The sequence below is a fragment of the Natrix helvetica genome (genome assembly GCF_964273705.1).
Source record: "Natrix helvetica genome assembly, chromosome: 10".
In the NCBI taxonomy this organism is placed as follows: Eukaryota; Metazoa; Chordata; class Lepidosauria; order Squamata; family Natricidae; genus Natrix; species Natrix helvetica.
Window position 1 is genome coordinate 3,716,783 of NC_138561.1, and position 18,396 is coordinate 3,735,178.

The 18,396-nt window shown below is 43.7% G+C and overlaps 1 protein-coding gene across 2 annotated transcripts in view; it reads right to left on the bottom strand.

Annotated features, from left to right (window-relative positions):
• Positions 1–17,598, bottom strand: part of WDR59 (WD repeat domain 59) — a 76,043-nt gene extending 58,445 nt beyond the window's left edge. For both annotated transcript variants that reach the window (XM_081963013.1, XM_081963012.1), the window contains exons 1-5: positions 17,467–17,598; positions 10,150–10,199; positions 5,125–5,260; positions 2,808–2,893; positions 424–504 (exon numbers count right to left, since the gene is read on the bottom strand). In XM_081963013.1, coding sequence (XP_081819139.1) covers positions 424–504; positions 2,808–2,893; positions 5,125–5,260; positions 10,150–10,199; positions 17,467–17,520 — 407 coding nt within the window. In that variant the 5' untranslated portion in view covers positions 17,521–17,598. The remainder of the gene's footprint in view (positions 1–423; positions 505–2,807; positions 2,894–5,124; positions 5,261–10,149; positions 10,200–17,466) is intronic.
• Between the last annotated feature and the right edge of the window lie 798 nt (positions 17,599–18,396).

Genomic DNA, 18,396 nt, shown 5'->3' on the forward strand with positions numbered 1-18,396 from the left:
CACGGGTTGGTCTCTCACCCTAGAACTGGTCTCTGGTTTTAGGGTGACCCCGTGGGCCAGATCTAAGCACCTCAGGGCCAGGTCCAGCCCCGGGCCTTGAGTTTGACACCCCTGCCCAAGGTATTAGGAAGCACCCCATTTAAAAACAGCAGCTGCTGCCACAGGTGCCCTGCAGCAGAGGCCCCCAATCCCATCCATGGACCAACACAGGTCCACGGCATGCCAGAAATTGATCCACACAAGCAAGCAAAGCCCCATCCATGGGATGCAGGCAGCACACGATACCATGCCCCCTCTGGTCCGTGGAAAAGGTCCCTGGTGCCCCAAAGGTTGGGGGGGGGCACTGCCCTACAGGAACTTTCAGTCTCCCCAAAAACACTTAGTGACTACGTCTGTCCTCTTACAGGCCACCAAAGCTCTTACTTGATGTCCCAGATGTAGATGTATGTGTCGACAGAACTGGTAACCAGTAGATCTGACTCAAACACCGCCCAGTCCAAATCACTAGAAAAGGCAGAGAGAAAAAAAGAGAAGAAAATAGATCAGGGGGGGGGGGGGCAACTATGGCCCCTTTTATGATCTGTGGACTTCAACTCCCACAATTCCTGAGCCGGCACAACCGTGGCATTTCCTGAGCATGGCCGGTGCAGGGATTCTGGGAGTTGAAGCCCACAGGTCATATGGGGGGGGAGGGGGGGGCATGCCAATTTATAGAAGGTAAAGTGAACTTTACAGAAGGTAGAAGGACAGGCGGTCCCTTCCAACTCCATTAGTCTAAGTCAGGGGTGTCCAAACTTGGGAACTTTAAGACTTGTGGACTTCAACTCCCAGAATTCCCCAGCCAGCTATGCTGAATTCTGGGAGTTGAAGTCCACAAGTCTTAAAGTTCCCAAGTTTGGACACCCCTGGTCTAAGTCCACCCTTGAAACAAATGAACAGGGAGCTCAACGGTGGTAGCTTATAATGACAAGGCTTTGTGTAAGCCACTTGCAAGCCACCTTCTCCATCGTCAGGAAAAACCATATCAGTATTTTGTAAGCAAATGGAAACCTTCTCGTTTGGCTCCTCCCTTCCTAGGCTGCTCTTTGCACACAGGGCAACCAAAACAGAATCTTCATAAAACTATAACATTTAAAAAACTCCAACCACTATGCATTCTGTGCTTCCTATTATCGGTCATTCTGGTGCTACAGTTTAGAATAGAATAACAAGAGTTGGAAGGGACCTTGGAGGTCTTCTAGTCCAACCCCCTGCCTAGGCAGGAAACCCTACACCACTTCAGACAAATGTTTGTCCAATCTCATGTTAAAAACCTCCAGTGTTGTAACATTGAGAACTTCGGGAGGCAAATTGTTTCACTGATTAATTGTTTTAACTATCAGGAAATTCCTCCTCAATTCCAGATTGCTTCTTTCCTTGTTTAGTTTCCAGCCATTGTCCTGCTTTCTGGTGCTTTGGAGAATAGCTTGACTCCCTCTTCTTTGTGGCAGCCCCTGAGATATTGGAAGACTGCTGTCATGTCCACCCCTGGCCCTCCTTTTCATCAAACTAGACACACCCAGTTTCAGCAACCTTTATATGTTTGAGCCTCCAGTCCCCTAATCCTCTTTGTTGCTCTTCTCTGCATTCTTTCTGGAGTCTCAACATCTTTTTTACATCGTGGCAACCAAAACTGGATGCACTATTCCAAGTGTGGCCTTACCAACGCTTTGTAAAGCAATATGAAGACGTCACGTGATCTTGATTCTATCCCTCTGTTGATGCAGCCTAGAACTGTGTTGGCTTCTTTGGCAGCTGCTGCACACGACTGGCTCATATTTAAATGGTTGTCCACTAGGACTCCAAGATCCCTCTCAGAGTTACTTCTATTGAGCAAGGTACCACCTATACTGTACCTGTGCATTTCGTTTTTCTTGCCTAAATGTAGAACCTTACTCTTTTCACCATTGAATTTCATTTTGTTTAGCCAAGACAGATTTCTGGGAGAACCCAGCAAAGTTTTTCAGAGATTATTTATTTATTATTTATTTATTTGATTTCTAGACCGCCCCCTCTCCCCGAGGGGACTTGGGGCGGTGTACAGGTACCGAATTAAAAAACCTTACAAATAATCACAAATATAGTTAAAAACGAATTAAATTTTAAACCCTTGTACAAATTTATAAAAATTAAAAACTAAGCCTAAAACCAAAATTTAAAAATGCAGACTGAGGTGGGAGAGCTGGAATTAGGCCAAGCCGGCTAGATTGAACAGGTGGGTTTTGAGCTTCTTACGGAAGGAGCGGAGGTCTGTGGTTGTTCTAATATCGGGGGGAAGGTCATTCCAGAGGGTCGGGCCCATCACAGAGAAGGCCCTTCCCCTGGACGTCGCCCGCTGGCACAGCCTAGTGGACGGCACCCGGAGGAGTCCCTCTCTGTGTGAGCGGATCGGCCGAAGGGATTATCAGGAGTTTTTTCCCAATAAAAACCCTGCGTAATAGCTTGCCCTATGGAATCCATCTTATGCAAATCCAGAGCATGACATTTTGGGAGTTCTCAGAGATGTGCAGTGGAGTTGCTGGGGATCTTGAAATCCACAGATCTTCAAGTGGTCAAGGTTGAGAAATCCCAGCCTGGCCTCCACTGAAGACAACACAGAGTTGGAGCTCAGAGATTAAACTAAGCTAAACTCTTGCGATAATTTCATCTAGGGATGTGCTTGCAGACAAGGAGGAGCAGCAGGGGGGCTGATAGAAAGGAGGCCTCACAGCTACCCCACCACTGCATTACCAGCTCAAAATGCACCAGGGTCTCTGGGGCAACCATACCTGATCACACGTGTGTGTCCTTGCAAGGAAGTGCCAATTTCCCCATTACCGTCCTTCCACTTATACAGATCAACACGTTGGTTGCTCTGAAATTAAGACAGAAAACATCAGGAGCCGCAAAGAAAAACCACAGACTCAATTTCCAAAAAACGGAGTTTGGCAGCTTGAAGATGTGTGGATTTTGTTTCCCAGAATTCCCCAGCCAGCGTGGGTGGTTGGAGAATTCTGGGAGTTGAAGTCACACCCCTGCAAACTCTTAAGGTTGAGAAACAATGTTTGAGAATGGGAGCATTCTTTTAGCTTTGAAAATGAGGATCCTTTTCAAAATCCCCAAGAGAAATACAGTATGTTCCCCCATATTGGGGCTAGAAAATTTCCTCACACTCACTCACTGAGGGTCTCAAAAGAGTTCTCTTAAGGAGAGACACCTTTCCATCTTCCATATTAAATGCTCAGAAACAACCAAACAAAGCACAATGTTATTGTTTTACAGCTGATCTCTAATTCATGTAATCTTTTTCAAATTGGTACTGGCTCAAGAGTTTGTTATTGTTGCTTTGTTTCTTAGGACATAAATTATTCTAAAACATGTTAGCTGCCCTGAGCAAATTAAAGCATATAAAAGGTATAAAAATATAAGGGAAAAAACAAAGCAAGAAGCAATTCTTGTCCACAAGCTGGTATTATTAGATTTTTATCCCATCTCTTTATATATAACTCAAGACGGTGAATATAGCTAATACTCCTGCCTATTTTCTCAACAACCACCCTGTGAGATGGGTTAGGCTAGAGAGAGGACTACCCTAGAGTCACCCAGCAGGCGTTCATGTTTAAGAAAGATCTAGAATTCATTGTCCCTTCATTTCCAGCCCAGCTCCTCCACCAGTTCACCAAAGTGGCTCTATTAAGATCAATTTTATTTTAATTAAATTATAGTAATCAATTAAATTCAATTAGTAAATTAATAATTTTGATTCATAAAATTAAACATTGTATCTATTAAGATAATATTAAGGAAAGAACCTTTCTACAGATTAAATATCTTAAATCTCACATATCCAAGAAGGGTAAATATTGTAGGAGAGGACAAGTGAACCTATGATTTAAAAAAAAAAATCAGTCTGGAACACTTTTTCTAACCAAAAATTTTGTTAGGAGGCAGATGCTTCTATGAACTTACAAAAGCTTGTATTTTTTCATAAATTATACTGATCAAAATAGATGCCACATGGCTCCTTCCGCTTATATCAGCCAGTTTTGTCTAGTGGTTAAGACACCAGGCTAGAAACTGGGAGAATGGGAGTTCTAGTCCTATCTTAGGCATGAAAGCCAGACGGGTGACTTTGAGCCAGTCGTTCTCTCAGCCCAACGCACCTCACAGGATTGTGGGGGGAAATGAGAGGAGGAAAATGTGTTGGATATGTTTGCCGGCTTGAGCTATTTGTAAAAACAGTAACAGTGGGATACAAATAAGTAAACATCCAAATTTTGGATGAGATATCTATGCAGAACAAGATAATGTGATTTTGGATACTTCAGGTGTTTTACATTGTTCTTAGTCATATACATGGGCCCTCATGTGCAAGGAAGCAGGAGCACATACAGATACAGACTAACAGAGTTGGAAGGGACCTTGTAGGTCATCTAGTCCAACCCCCCACCCAAGCAGGACACCCTACACCATTTTTTAAAGATGGCAGTTCAGTCACTTCTCGAAAGCTTCCAGTGATGGAGCTCCTACACCTTCGGAAGGCAACTTCTGTTCCATTGGTTGATTGTTCTCCCTGTCAGAAAATTCCTCCTCATTTCTAGATTGAATCTCTCCTTGATCAGTTTCCAGCCACGATTCCTTATCTGGCCTTCAAATGCTTTGGAGAATAGTTTGACCCCCTCCTCTTTCTGGCAGCCCCTCAAAAATTGGAAGACTGCTATCCTGTCTCCCCTGGTCCTTCTCTTCACTAGACTAGCCATGCCCAGTTCCTGCAACCGTTCATCGTATGTTTTAGCCTCCTGTCCCCCAAATCCTCCTGGTTGTTCTTCTCTGCACTTTTTCTGGAGTCTCAACATCTTTTTTATAGTGTGGTGACCAAAACTGGATGCAGGATTCTAGGTGTGGCCTTACTAAGGCTTTATAGAGTGGTATTAGTACGTCCCTTGATCTTGATTGTATCCCTCTGTTAATCACTTAAATATGTTTTAGCCTCCAGTCCCCTCGTCATCCTGGTTGCTCTTCTCTGCTAAGTGCAGGAGCTACCCTGCTGGAATCCACCTGGGAAGGAACATCTCCCCCTTCTTCTCTCCCCCCCCCCCCACTTACCGATGCAGCAAAGAAGTGTGCGTGGCTCTCGTGGGGATTCCACTGCACGGCCCCAATGTCCCACTTGCTCTGACGGGAAATCTTGCGGTGGCCATCAGCAGGCGCATCCAGGTTTACAATGTAGAGGAAGCGGCGCCTGGGAAAAGGCCCACAAACACAGAAAGGAGTGTTACTATGGTGGATCCAAAGTAATTTACTACCATGAGGGCAACTCTTATTCTGAGGAACACATGTTGTAATTGATACTGGAATGATGGTCATAAGTCATGCTAGTTGTTAAGCGAGTCACTACACAATCATGATTTTACAGTCTTTTTATGCTCGTTGTTAAGGAATCACTGTGGACCTTAAATGAACACTGTGATCATTAAGTAAATCCTTTCTTCACAAACAGTTATAAATGCAGGCTGGTTCAAAAGCACCCAAAATATGATCACATATTGCTCTCTGTGGGTGTGAGCGTGCAGCCAAATCTTCGTGGGACAACTCGCTGCAGGACAAGAGTTATACACTAATTTCGAAGAAACGATAGAACCGAATAATTAAAGAAAGGATGCAAAAGGAGGGACAAAATGAAATGTGAATGCCAAAAATTAAAATCACTTCTTTAATTGTTTTAAATACTTGAACTGTCCTGCTGCAAGTTGCCCCACGTTGAGTTGGCTGCCCCGAATTGATCCCGCTCTGATGGAGCCCCATAAGATTCTAAACCTTTAACATTATAATGAGATTTATATACATTAATTGTATTTTATATTTTTGATGAGGCCCAAGAAAATTCCTTTTCCCTCAGCGCGGTTCAGGCAAGCCAAAAAGTTGGGATACCCGTGGTTTATAGCGGGGGTCTCCAAATTTGGCAACTTTTAAGACCTCTGGACTTCTGCAACTAGGTAAGTCTTAAAGCTGCCGAGTTTGGAGACGGTTGTTTAAAGCAAGAATTCGCGTATGCGGCCATTAAATGCAGCAAGCCCTGGAGCTACCTAGCTGCAGAGTACCTGCATAAAGTAATGTCACCTGGCTGAACTGACACCAAATGTGTCAACAATGAAACCGATTGAGCTAGAAGCAAACCCTTTAAAACTTGGAAAATGGGGATGCTGAGATTCAGGCAATGCTGCGCCCTTCTTTGATCTCTTCGTGGAGAAGAAGGGATGAAGATCACCTCTTACCAGGCTGAAGGCTACATTGTCCTTAGGCTGCCGAGATCCACATTCCCCAAAGTGGGGAATTTGGCCAAGGCAAAATTTGATTTCATTTCCCTTCATTGCCACTTGGGGACATTTAAAACTGCACATAATAAACAGCTTTCCTCTCTTAGTTCATGTACTATAGGTAGTCTTCAACGTATGCCTGGAGCCAAATTCAGATTACAGTTGGTCCTCATCTTACAACAGTTCATTTAGTGACTATTCAAAGTTACACTGGAAAAAACGGACTTATGACTGTTTTTCAATTACAACTTTTGTAGTTCAGATGCTTGGTATCTGGTTTACATTTATGCATTATCCCGGGGCCACGCGATCCCCTTTTGCGACCTTCTGACAAGGGAAGCCAGATTCACTTAGCAACTATTACTAACTTATCAATTGCAGTGATTCACTTAACAACTGTGGCAAGAAAGATCGTAAAATGGGGCCAAAACTCACTTAACAAATGTCTCACTTGACGACAGAAATGTTGGGTTCAATTGTGGTCGTACGTTGAGGACTACCTGGACTACCAAAATGTAAGGATACTTAGGTCCAGCTGCAGGTATTGTTCCAGCAAGAGATTGCCATAGGGCTTAGCTGCCCATTTCTGTATAACACCACCAAATGTTGGATTATAATTACAGGAAGTCTTGCATGGAAACTATAAGCCAGGATTTATCTAGCTAGATTCTAACTTCTTGTGTAGCTCCTGCAAAAAGCAGATGACTATGTAAAGTATCTGAAATAGCTTTTTAAGGTTCCCAGGGGTGTCCTCTTCCATTAAAAAAAAAAGTTCGTTCATAAAATCCAGGAGACGAGGCAAAAATATCCAGCCAATCTTTCTTTTGCAAGGCTCATTCTTCTCCTATGAGAATGAATGTGCTTAGGGAGGAGCACTCAGTCAGATGAAGTCAGAACTAGAGACCAAAGATTCACCACCTCTTCCGCACTTGGCAAATCTAGGCCACAATTGAGTTGCTTCCGGATTTGAGCTTCTGAGACAGATTATCGGGCTATTTTTGATCACGACAAAGTTGCTCAATCATTATTTCATTTGAATTTAACGTGGGGTATTTACGAGAGAGGCGTATTTGACTTAAGTGTTTAAAATAGCATGATTATTGGATTAAAGTGTTGGTAATACACACACACACACACTATATATGTGTGTGTGTGTGTGTTGTACTTGTGCTGATAAATAAAGGGAGACTAGTATAGATCTATTACAAGCTATTTAGCTCTCATCAGCTAGCCATACCCTTACTGGGATTCGAACCTGGGCTGTATTACATATTAGGCAGTTGTATTAGCCACTAAGCCACAGGCTCTCCTCCTTATCAGCTAAACCAGGGAAATAGGTATGTATTTTGTTACAATATTTGGGCATACCAGGGGTTGTAACAAAAATACATACCTATTTCCCTGGCTCAGCTGATAATCACAGCTGCCCCCCAGCATGGAGCTAGGACCAGTGGTTAAATTCAAAAAAAATTTACTACTGGTTCTGTGGACATGGCTTGGTGGGCGTGGTGTGGCTTGGTGGGTGTGGCAGGGGAAGGATACTGCAAAATCCCCTTTCCCTCCCCACTCTGGGGCCAGTCAGAGGTGGTATTTGACGGTTCTCTGAACTACTCAAAATTTCCGCTAGCGGTTCTCCAGAACCTGTCAGAACCTGCTGGATTTCACCCCTGGGTAGGAAGACCCAAGTTCAATGGGTCTAAATTTAAAGCAGACCTGTTAGGTGGGCTGATAATAACCTACTTCCCTTTTACGTGCTGATAACAAGCCATCTCCTACAGGGCACAAATAGTGCTATTAAAAAGCCAGCAGGCCTAGAATGAAAAGGACAAAGCACAGACAATTACTGAGGCAGCTGAGCGAAGGCTGCCTTTATCACAAAGGAGAGGTTTCAGCTAGAAGCTGGGGGGGAAAAAATAGAAGGGACACGTAGGCCATACATCTTATCCCTTTCACAAAGTACCATTCAATGTTGGATCTAAATGGTACGCCTGAATTCTATCTTTGCTCCATAATTGCCTGGGCGTGGGGGGTGGGGGTGGGGGGTGAAGGAAGCAAGTTTTATCCAGGAGGGGAAAACCACACGTGGTCTTTTTCATAATAATTTGACAAGAGATCAAGGAGAGTAGTGAGTGTGTCTAACAATGCACCAATGTAACCAGGGTATGATGAAAAATTCTCAATCTATCTTATGGGGGGTGGTCTTGATTGGAAAAAAAAAAGTTTGTTAAGTTTCTGTGGAGGCAGTTAAAAGGTGGATTTGCTGGAAAATGTCAGTGGCGGAGTTTGTGGGGGTACAAAAAAGAGGGGTTGCCTGTGGTTTATTGGCAACTCACACTCTTGCTCCAAAGGAGAGGCACTGAGAAATCTTTTAATGGGAAGATGGCACAGGTCCCATGCAAAGAAAGGCAGGTATTTGTTCTCCCAAAGCAAACCAAAAATCCCATAAAGAAATGATGGAGATTGGCTTCAGAAGATTTGTAGGCAAGATGTCACATAAATTCAAGGAAGATTTGTCCTAGTTGGCATAAAGACTAAATCTTCAGAGGCAGAGCATGACAGACAAGCAGGAATGTTTAGCGCTATGGCTTCCTGCTAGAAATCGAAGGAAGAGAGCCAGGTTAGTCTGTGTCTGTCAGAAATTAGGAGCCCGACAGCAGCTTCCGAGTCTCATACCAAAGTTAAATTAACGCATGTTATTAAAAGGCATAAACCTTCCTGAGCTATTTTATTAAATGAGTCAATCTGAAAAGCTGCTGCCAGATTCCTTCTGATTCGTCCTGCAAAGAGACCACTGATGGATCTATTGGGGCAGAGTTTCCCAGAATTCCCTTTGCGGACTGGACTTGGGGGTGTGTGTGATTCTGTGCAAGTGGCGGGCAAGAACGTGGATGCAACTCCATTTGCAAGAGCACCAGGCACGTGCAGCTGCTGCTCGTGCAAATGGAGCGTGTGTTGTGGCCTGTTGTCTAACCAGCCCCTCCAGCAGCCGAATCAGAGGAGGTGGCAGCGGCGTGGGAGTCAGGATCAGCATCAAGGCAACCTGAGAGCTCCGAGGGGGAAGAGGGAGTGGAGCTGTCAGAAAGAGAGAGAGACAGGCAGAGCCTGGGCCGCCTGTCAGCCTTCGGATGGAGAGTCAACAGCCCCCGGGTCTGGAGGTGGCTGAGGAGGAACAGCTGGGTCCAGTGCCTGATGCGCAAATGTGCAGAAATCAGAGGAGAGGAGAGCAGTGGAAATCTATGGGCCGGTCCTTGGGACAGAAAAGCCATTGTTGCTAGCGAAGCCCCATCCTAGCTCTGGGGATAAAACAGAAGAGATGAATAGATGTGGCAGAGAACTCTTCATCTCCCTGCCAGACAGTCTTATTAGCCTGTGTTGAGAGACTTTTTGCTGGGGCTGCTGGCGCTCCTAATAAAGGAATCATTGATTGAATTACAGAGGGTTTGTTGTGCTTGGGGAGCTGGGTCAGAACGGTGTGCTTGCCCGCTGCTCGCATAAGTGTGGATGTGGATGTGCACACGCTTGCCCGCCACTTCCGTGGCCCGGTTCCAAATGACTCGAAGCCTGGAAGTGGGCCGTGGCCTGGGGACCCCTGTATAAGGGTCATGGAGTCTGATTTTGGATCACTCTTAATCAAATTCTGCTTATGCTTCAATCTCTTTTCCGTCCACTTCACTGAGAAGACAAAGTTCTGGGAAATGTGAAGAGCCACCCTGGACAAGGCTTCCTTCTTCCTTCTGTACCCACCAACAGGTACCAGCCCAGGTGTTGCCAACAGTGTTGGCTGCAATTCCACCCTGAAGGTTTTAGCACTCACCCAGAAAGCACCGCATGCTGCCCAAGACAGTCCACGGACATTGCTGTTGCCTGTGAAAATAAGAGAGACGTGAATTCCCTCAGCTTATAAATAATACATTAAAAGCAGCAAAAATGCCCTCGGGTAGCACTCAACTGACTATATGGATGTGTAGTGTTATTGACAACAATACAGGAAAAAGGTTGACACGGCCTTCCTTCAAACTGTAAATAATACATCTGATAATCAGAGGCAACAGACTATTAAATCAGCATATTTGATGGGAGGGAGGATATGAAGCACACCCATTAAAGTCAATCCCACAACCGCAGCTTTGCTAAAAAGAAGACCGGGGCCCTAATCTGTTCCCCATCTCCTTGGGAAAAAGGTCTCCTTGATATCAACAGAAATTGCCTTTCTCTAAATATAAATAGAACTTCTCCTGCAAGCTGTTTTTGGAGCACAAAAAAACGAACAGAAATCCATGGCTGCCAATACCGAAATCATCTGCTTCTGAGTCATGCAGAATTAAAATTGCTTCCTCAAAGTGTTCTAACTCAAGTCCTCCGAATAGTGACCAGGAGCCATTTTGAATGTGAAGCAGCCTTTTTTGGGACTGCCTTCTCTCCTTTACGACGAGGATTCGAAACTCTTCAAAGCTGCCTGTTTCAAACGCAAAGCAATTTTTAAAATTCAAGGAGTTTGAAATCTATTGCACACCTCACTTCAAATTTTAATTCTTGAGGGGCAGCAGCCTCTCCTCTTTTAATGATCTTTGGTTTCCATCTCCAGTTCGGTTTAAGCCGTTGTTATTGAACACAGGGAGTCCTCGACTTACAACAGTATGTTCAGTGACCATTCCAAGTTATGACAGCACTGAAAAAAAAGTGACATGACCATTTTTCACACTTACGACCCTTGCAGCATCCCCCAGAGTCACCTGATCAAAATTTAGATGCTTGGCAACACGGCTCATACTTATGGCGGTTGCATCGTCTTGGGGTCATGTGATCAATCAACTTTTGCAATCTCCTTTCAAGCGAAGTCAACAAGGAAGCCAGACTCTCTTAACCACCATGCTAACTTAACAACTGTAGTGACTCACTTAACAACTGTGGCAAGAACGGTTGTAAAATGAGGTGAAGTTCACTTAACACATGTTTCGCTTAGCAACAGAAATGGTGGGCTCAATTTTGGTCATAAGTCAAGGACTACCTTTAGAAGGTTTTGCCTTTCAATTAGAAATGCATGTGATAAAAGACTATAGCAATAGCACTTAGACTTATATACCACTTCATAATGCTTTGCAGCCTTCTCTAAGCAGTTTAAAGAGTCAGCCTATTGCCCCAAACAATCTGGGTCCTCATTTTACCCACATCAGAAGGATGGAAGGCTGAGTCAATCTTGAGCCTGGTGAGATTCAAGCTATTGGCAGTGGGTAGAGTTGGCCTGCAATACTGCATTCTAATCATTGTGCAGAGGAAGGAAGGGAAGGGGAAGGAAGGAAGGAAGGAAGGAATGAAGGGAAGGGAAAGGAAGGAAGGAAGGAAGGAGAAAAGGAATAGCAATAGCACTTAGACTTGTATACCGCTTCCCAGTGTATTATAGTCCTCTCTAAGCGGTTTACAGAGTCAGTCTATTTGCCCCCAAACAATCTGGGTCCTCATTTTACCCACATCAGAAGGATGGAAGGCTGAGTCAATGTTGAGCCTGGTGAGATTCGAACTATTGGGAGTGGGTAGAGTTAGCCTGCAATACTGCACTCTAACCACAAGGGAGGAAGGGAGGAAGGAAAATAGCAATAACAGACTTATATACCGCTTCTCAGTGCTTTACAGCTCTTTCTAAGGGGTTTACAGAGTCAGCCTCTTGTCCCCAACAATCTGGGTCCTCATTTTACCCACCTCGGAAGGATGGGAGGTTGAGTCAACCTTGAGCCGGTGAGATTTGAACTGCCAAATTGCAGGCAGCCGGCAGGCAGCAGAATTAGCCTGCACTACTGCCCTCTAATTATTGCACCACCGTGGCTCATGTAGTTGCTCTCTTCAGACCTGGCCACCGGCCATCAGCTCCTCCATGGGGGAGCAAGAGCTCTCCTGACTGTATATCTGGCTTTCCAAACCGAAACCTGACAGGCCAAAATGTTGAGGTAGTCAGCAGAAATAGCCTGCAGTACCCTATTCTAACCACTGCACCACCAATGGCTGTAGGATGCTGATTCTCCAGACGCCACCTGCACATTCTCAAGCCAAATTGTTGCTTGCAGCAAAATCAGCGTCTCCCTGTCACAGGCCTGTCTGCCAAGCAGAATATTATTGACTTGAGCCATCAAAAGCCAGTGCTAAACTTGCTAGGCCAGTGTTTCTCAACCTTGACGACTGTAAGTTCTGTGGACTTCAACTCCCAGAATCCCCCAGCCAGCACAGCACAGTTCTGGGAGTTGAAGTCCACAGGGCTTAAAGTCGCCAAGGTTGAGAAACACTGTGTTAGACTCTACCGGGGGCTCCACCTCAAGTCTCCCCTAAATGAATTTAAATGGGTGACGGAGAGTTGGTTCCTGTTAGGGTGCTTCAAGGTAAAATATGGTTTTGGTAATATTTTACCATAAGGATCAACTTGCAAGAGAGCACTCAATGGGCAGGCAATAACCCCCTCCCTCCCTTTATTTGAGAATTTACCTGTCACACACCCTATTTTCTCCCAGGTTTATCTCAATGCTGAACTTTATAATACATTTGGGAGGAGATTCTGTATTTTTTACATGCTCCCAGTTTGGGAAATGAAACCATTTATACAATCGTAATATTCTCAGAAAAGGAATATCTGTGTTGGTAATAACATATTCCCAACAAGGTTCCTGAGTTAGGGTCTGTGCAAAAAGCAGTAAACTAAAATGAACTAGTAAACATTATTTTAAAAGTGGACTCTTACTTATAGGTATGAATCTTAGGCACCATCTCAACCTGATGGGATTAGCCAGCCCCACCAGTGGTGGCAGAATAGGCCTGCAGATGACTCTGTCAATCAAGGAATTCCAGCTGGGGGGGTGTCCAGAAGAGCCTATTCTGCCATGGTGTGGGCCCTCTGGAACAGCCAGTCCCCACCCCCCAGGTCAGATCTACACTCTTGAAGACCTGGTCCCACCAACTAACCCAGGACCACAATGGGGAAATGAGATGCCAGAGATGGTTAATGGGTTAATAGATTAGGTAGATCCCAATCTATTCCCCTTATGCATTTTGCAACTGAATTTTAAGTAAAATTTAAATGCATGGTCTTTGTTTATTGTTTTATATGTTTTTTTAATAGAGTTTTATTATTTTTCAGTTACAAAAATAAACATTCCATCTTTCCTTAAGCCGTGTGTCGTCTGGGTACAAATATCTTTGTGCAACATTGTTCCTCATTTACTACATCTTTCACATTCATATTAACATTATTTCCCTGTTTAGTATTATAATATATTAAGCATTTAAATATAATAAAACTCCATGTTTCTTCTTAATATCTTCTAGTAATGATATAATATCAACATTAAACATCATTATTCTCATCATCATCATACTAACAGTTTTCATCTTATTTATATCTCTATCTAAATATATTGTCTATTTATTTTTTAGCCTTCTTCATTTCCAAACTCCTTTTTTATTCTCCAACCATTGGTAAAATACTTCCCACATCACTTTTATATGGTATTTTTATTGAGTGACTTTAAACCCCTTAGAGTTTGCCTTGGTTAAACGGATGGTATAGTAATACGTAATAATACTTTATGTAGCCAATTTGCATCAACATACAATATATATAAATAAACTGTGCTCATGCAAATGGGCTATAAAGTATAACTACGTATTACTTCCCATTTTATTTAGGAAATCTTAATTTCTCATAGCTAAATAATGTACAGTATTTAAGAAGCATTGACTCTTATAGAGCTACCAATATATGATTTTCCTTGCCTAACAACAAAACAACATCTGATTGCTAGGCATAAGAGAGCTGGTATTTCTCCCAAGGGCGCTGCCATGGGATTGATGAAATAGTAGCTAGATTTACATATGGTTCAGTTGGCTATTAAACACACCCATTTTCTTGATAGGCATAAACTATAAATGAGCAGAGAGACTGCATTTAAAACTAACCAGGCTTAGCATAGTTTGCATGCACATTACTAGGAAGACTTGTAACTCTCCTAAGTATCACATTCCATTATTATCAGTATGAAAACTGGAAAATAAAGGATTTTTCAAACTGAATATATCCAGTTGCAACAAGGTACAGCCTCCATCTGCCCAGAATAATTGATAGTGTTATTCCTTCTTATGAATTTCTGGTTGGTATGAGTAAAGTTTCAGCAGTGATGAAATTCTCCCTTTTAGAATATTTACTTCTCAACTTCCCCTTGTCATCATGGTCTTTTGAAGGAAACAGAGCCGGGAATAATGGCAATTACCATTTGATGCCACTAGCACCCAGCATTCAAAGACCCTTAAATCTCATGCCTCAGTACATTCTCAAAGAAACAATATAGAAATCTAATTCACATGCCATGCTAAATCATATTTTTATTTGTTTCCCTGAGGAAGCTTGCAAATATTAGAACATACATCTTAGCATAACTGTGAGTTCAGCCCATGTATCACATATCACACTATATGACAATGTTCACTAAGCCAGAATTGGTTAGGTTTCTTCATTCCACTAAACCATAAATATGAATTTATTAGCTAGAAAAGTTGGTACATGTGAAACGCAAAGAACCAAAATGCAATGTGCAAATCCAGCCAATAGATATCTTCTCTGATGACTCATTTATAGGTGTGTGTTTATGAAGATAATATATTATCTAGAAATCTGTGTGCATTAATGGATTATTTTAATTATTAACCTTATTCAGCAGTGGCAAACACTAGCTGTTAAGAGACTTATGAATACCTCATAGCACAAATTTGTTTTGTAGACAAAACCAAATTTCATGAGATAATGCAACATTAGCATAATTGGGTAGGAAAAAATGTACAGTACAGGAGAAGGAACATAAAGAACAATAAAAATACCTTAAAACGTTTGTTATATAAATGTTGGAATCAATCAACTGACGATCCAATTAACCCAGATCATACCTATAAAATGTTTGCTGTAGCAATCTTGCCAAAATTCAAAAATGTCCAATTTATAACAGAACAGCCTAACGTAAGGCAGCTTTCTAACATGGGTCAGTTCTTAAAACTTTTAGCTGTAGCTAAAGAATCAAAGGGAGGCTAGAGCTTAAAGGAAAGGAGGGGGGAAGCAAATGATCATCTCGGCAGAAATCTCTCCCCCAGCCCATTGCAGAAGCCCCTGGAGCGCTGTTCTTAAAGCGTTTAACACAATTACAGGTAGTCCTGGACTTACCACCGCAAAATTTCTGTTGTGAAGCATGACAGTTAAGTGAGTTTTGCCCCATTTTAGGAACTTTCTTGCCACAGTTGTCAATTAGTGCAGTTAAGTTAGTAAAACAGCTGTTAAGCGAACAGGCTTCCCCATTGACTTTGCTTGTCAGAAGGCCACAAAAGGTGATCACATGACTCTGGGACACTACAACTGTCATAAATCCATGCCAGTTGCCAAGCAGCCAAATTCTGACCATGTGATGATCACGGAGATGCTGCAATTGGTGAAAAATGGTTGTAAGACTCTTTTTTCAGTGCTATGTAAATTCAAAATGGTTGTAAGTCAAGAACTATTTGTATCCCTTTTCCTGGTCTTCAATAATGTTGTTAACCTATCCACTCACTCATACACAAAGATTTTGTTGTTTTATACAAGTGTCACAACTGCAGCTGCCCCCAACCGGATCCTCTACACCCAAAACAGCAATGACAAAAGTTATTTATCCAATTTTTAAAACCACCCATCCTCCCCACAGAGGCTCTAATACTCACAGGATATGCTCTAGACTAGAGCAAATATCCCAGGTCTTGTTTGGCTGTTTTTAAGTAACTTTTGCTTATAAATGTTTACATTGCTTGCTTCCAAAACTTCATGGGAAAGGAGGGTTCTTTATAATAAAGTTCAGAATGTAAGTAATTTTGATAATAATGCTAGGAGGAAAAATGGTGGTGAGGGAGAAGAAAAAGACTGGAAGCAGTGGCCAGGCCTGTTTCATTTTTTTATTTTTCAAATTGTTTAAATTCATTTTATATTTTCTGTGCCACCCAGACTAACAGAGACGTCAGCTGCATTATATTTAATGTATTGTTACTATTGTTTTAATGAGTATATTTGGTAAGCCTCTCAGAATCCGTTGGAATGGGAGGCTGCATTAGTAAAACTATTAGTATTGCCTCAGTCAGAGAAAAACCAGTCACAATAGCCTTCCATCCTTCCGAGGTGGGTAAACTGAGGACTGAGATTGTTGGGGGCAATAAGGCTGTAAACTTCTTTGAGGGGGCTGTAAAGTAGTGTGAAGTGGTATATAAATCTAAGTGTTATTGCCCCCCTTTCCTCCCTCTGTCCTTTCCTTCCTTCCTTCTTCCTTCCTTCCTCCCTCCCTCCGCCTTCCATCCTTCCGAATAAAATGAGGACCCAGATTGTTGGGGGCAATATGCAGACTCTGTTAAACGCTTAGAGGGGGCTGTAAAAGCATTGTGAAGCGGTATATAAGTGTGATTGCTATTCCATCCATCCACCATAACATGCAGTGGTTAGAAGGCAGTACTGCAGGCTAATTCTGCTCAGAGTCAGGAGTTCAAATCTGACCAGGCTCAAGGTTGACTCAGCCTTCCATCCTTCCAAGGTTGGCAAAATAAGGACCCAGATTGTTGGGGGCAAATAGGCTGACTCTGTAAACCGCTTAGAGAGGGCTGTAAAGCACTGTGAAGCGGTATATAAGTCTAAGTGCTATTGCTATCTCTCCTTCCTTCTTTCCTTAGCCATCCATCCTTCCGAGGTGGGTAAAATGAGGACCCAGATTGTTGGGGGCAAGAGGCTGACTCTGTAAACCGCTTAGAGAGGCGTGGAAAGCACTGTGAAGCGGTATATAAGTCTAAGTGCTATTGCTCCTCCCCTTCTGCTGCTGGGGATGATGGGAGCTGTAGTCCAGCGCTCCCGAAGAGTGCCGGGACGAGCCCCAGGCCCCTCGACGCAGGGCAGCGGCCCTTCGTGCGACGCCAGGCACCCTTCCCATCTTCCCTCAGCGGCTCCCCGCATCTCCCCAGGGGGAGGCGCGACAGGGATGCCTCCCACCCGGAGTGCCAAGGAACGGGAGGGGGTGAGAGGGAGTTCTGCCGGCAGGCAGGCCGCCCGGGGAACGGCGACCGCGCGGCCCCGCTGCCCCGCAAACGCCCCGGATACCTGCGAGTCGCGGAATTCCACCACCACATTCTCGCTACTCCAGCGCGCGGCCATCTTGGCTGCCCTGGAGGCGGCGGCGCGACGGCGGCCAGGAAGTCGTCGCGCACGGAGTGCAGGGCCTGCCGGGAGGCGTAGTTCTGGGCGCTTAAAGGAGCCGGAGCTGCGCAAGAGCCAGACCTACGTTTCTTTCCTCAGGGTTGGACTACAACTCCCAGAGTCTCCCCTCGCCTGGCTAGGAACCATGGGAGTCGTGGTCCGACGTCGGTTTGTTTTGATCTTTCTTAAGGCAGCCTGCCTCCCACTTGCTCTCTCTTTTTCTTTCCTTGCATGCCTCTGTCATTGGATTTGCACAACAGGCTAAGACACATACACACACCACACACACACACACACAATCCCTCTCTTGTAAATTGAAAGCAAGCTTATCCTGCTTATGAGCGCAGACAGGCCACTGCTATGTTTTTGCACAATTATTCTGGACATATTTCCTAATGATGATGATGCCTGATCTCTACTCATGCAAAGACACAATAGGCTGGGAAGGGATCTGTCAACCCTCTATTCAAAGTTTAGGAGAATAGGGATTTTAGTCAATCTTTACCTAGGAGAGATATGAATCTTTCCATTCCTGATTAGAGCACAATATAACTACGGCTGAAAGTTCACAACTGCCACTTCAATTACATCACACAAGTTAATTGCACAAAAGATGAGGCATGCTGGACCTACTCCTAAATAAAATCAGGTTCTTACAAGTTGGGACAAAACTTTCCTTGCTGCCTACTGACCATCCCAAGGAATTCCTGGGATTTGTACCATCACATTTCAAAAGCTCTTATGACTGGAATTGTCTGAGAGCACAAGTAAAATGGACAGAAGTATATTCTCTTCTCGGCTGACAACACTCAAGATTTCATAACCCCTTACCTG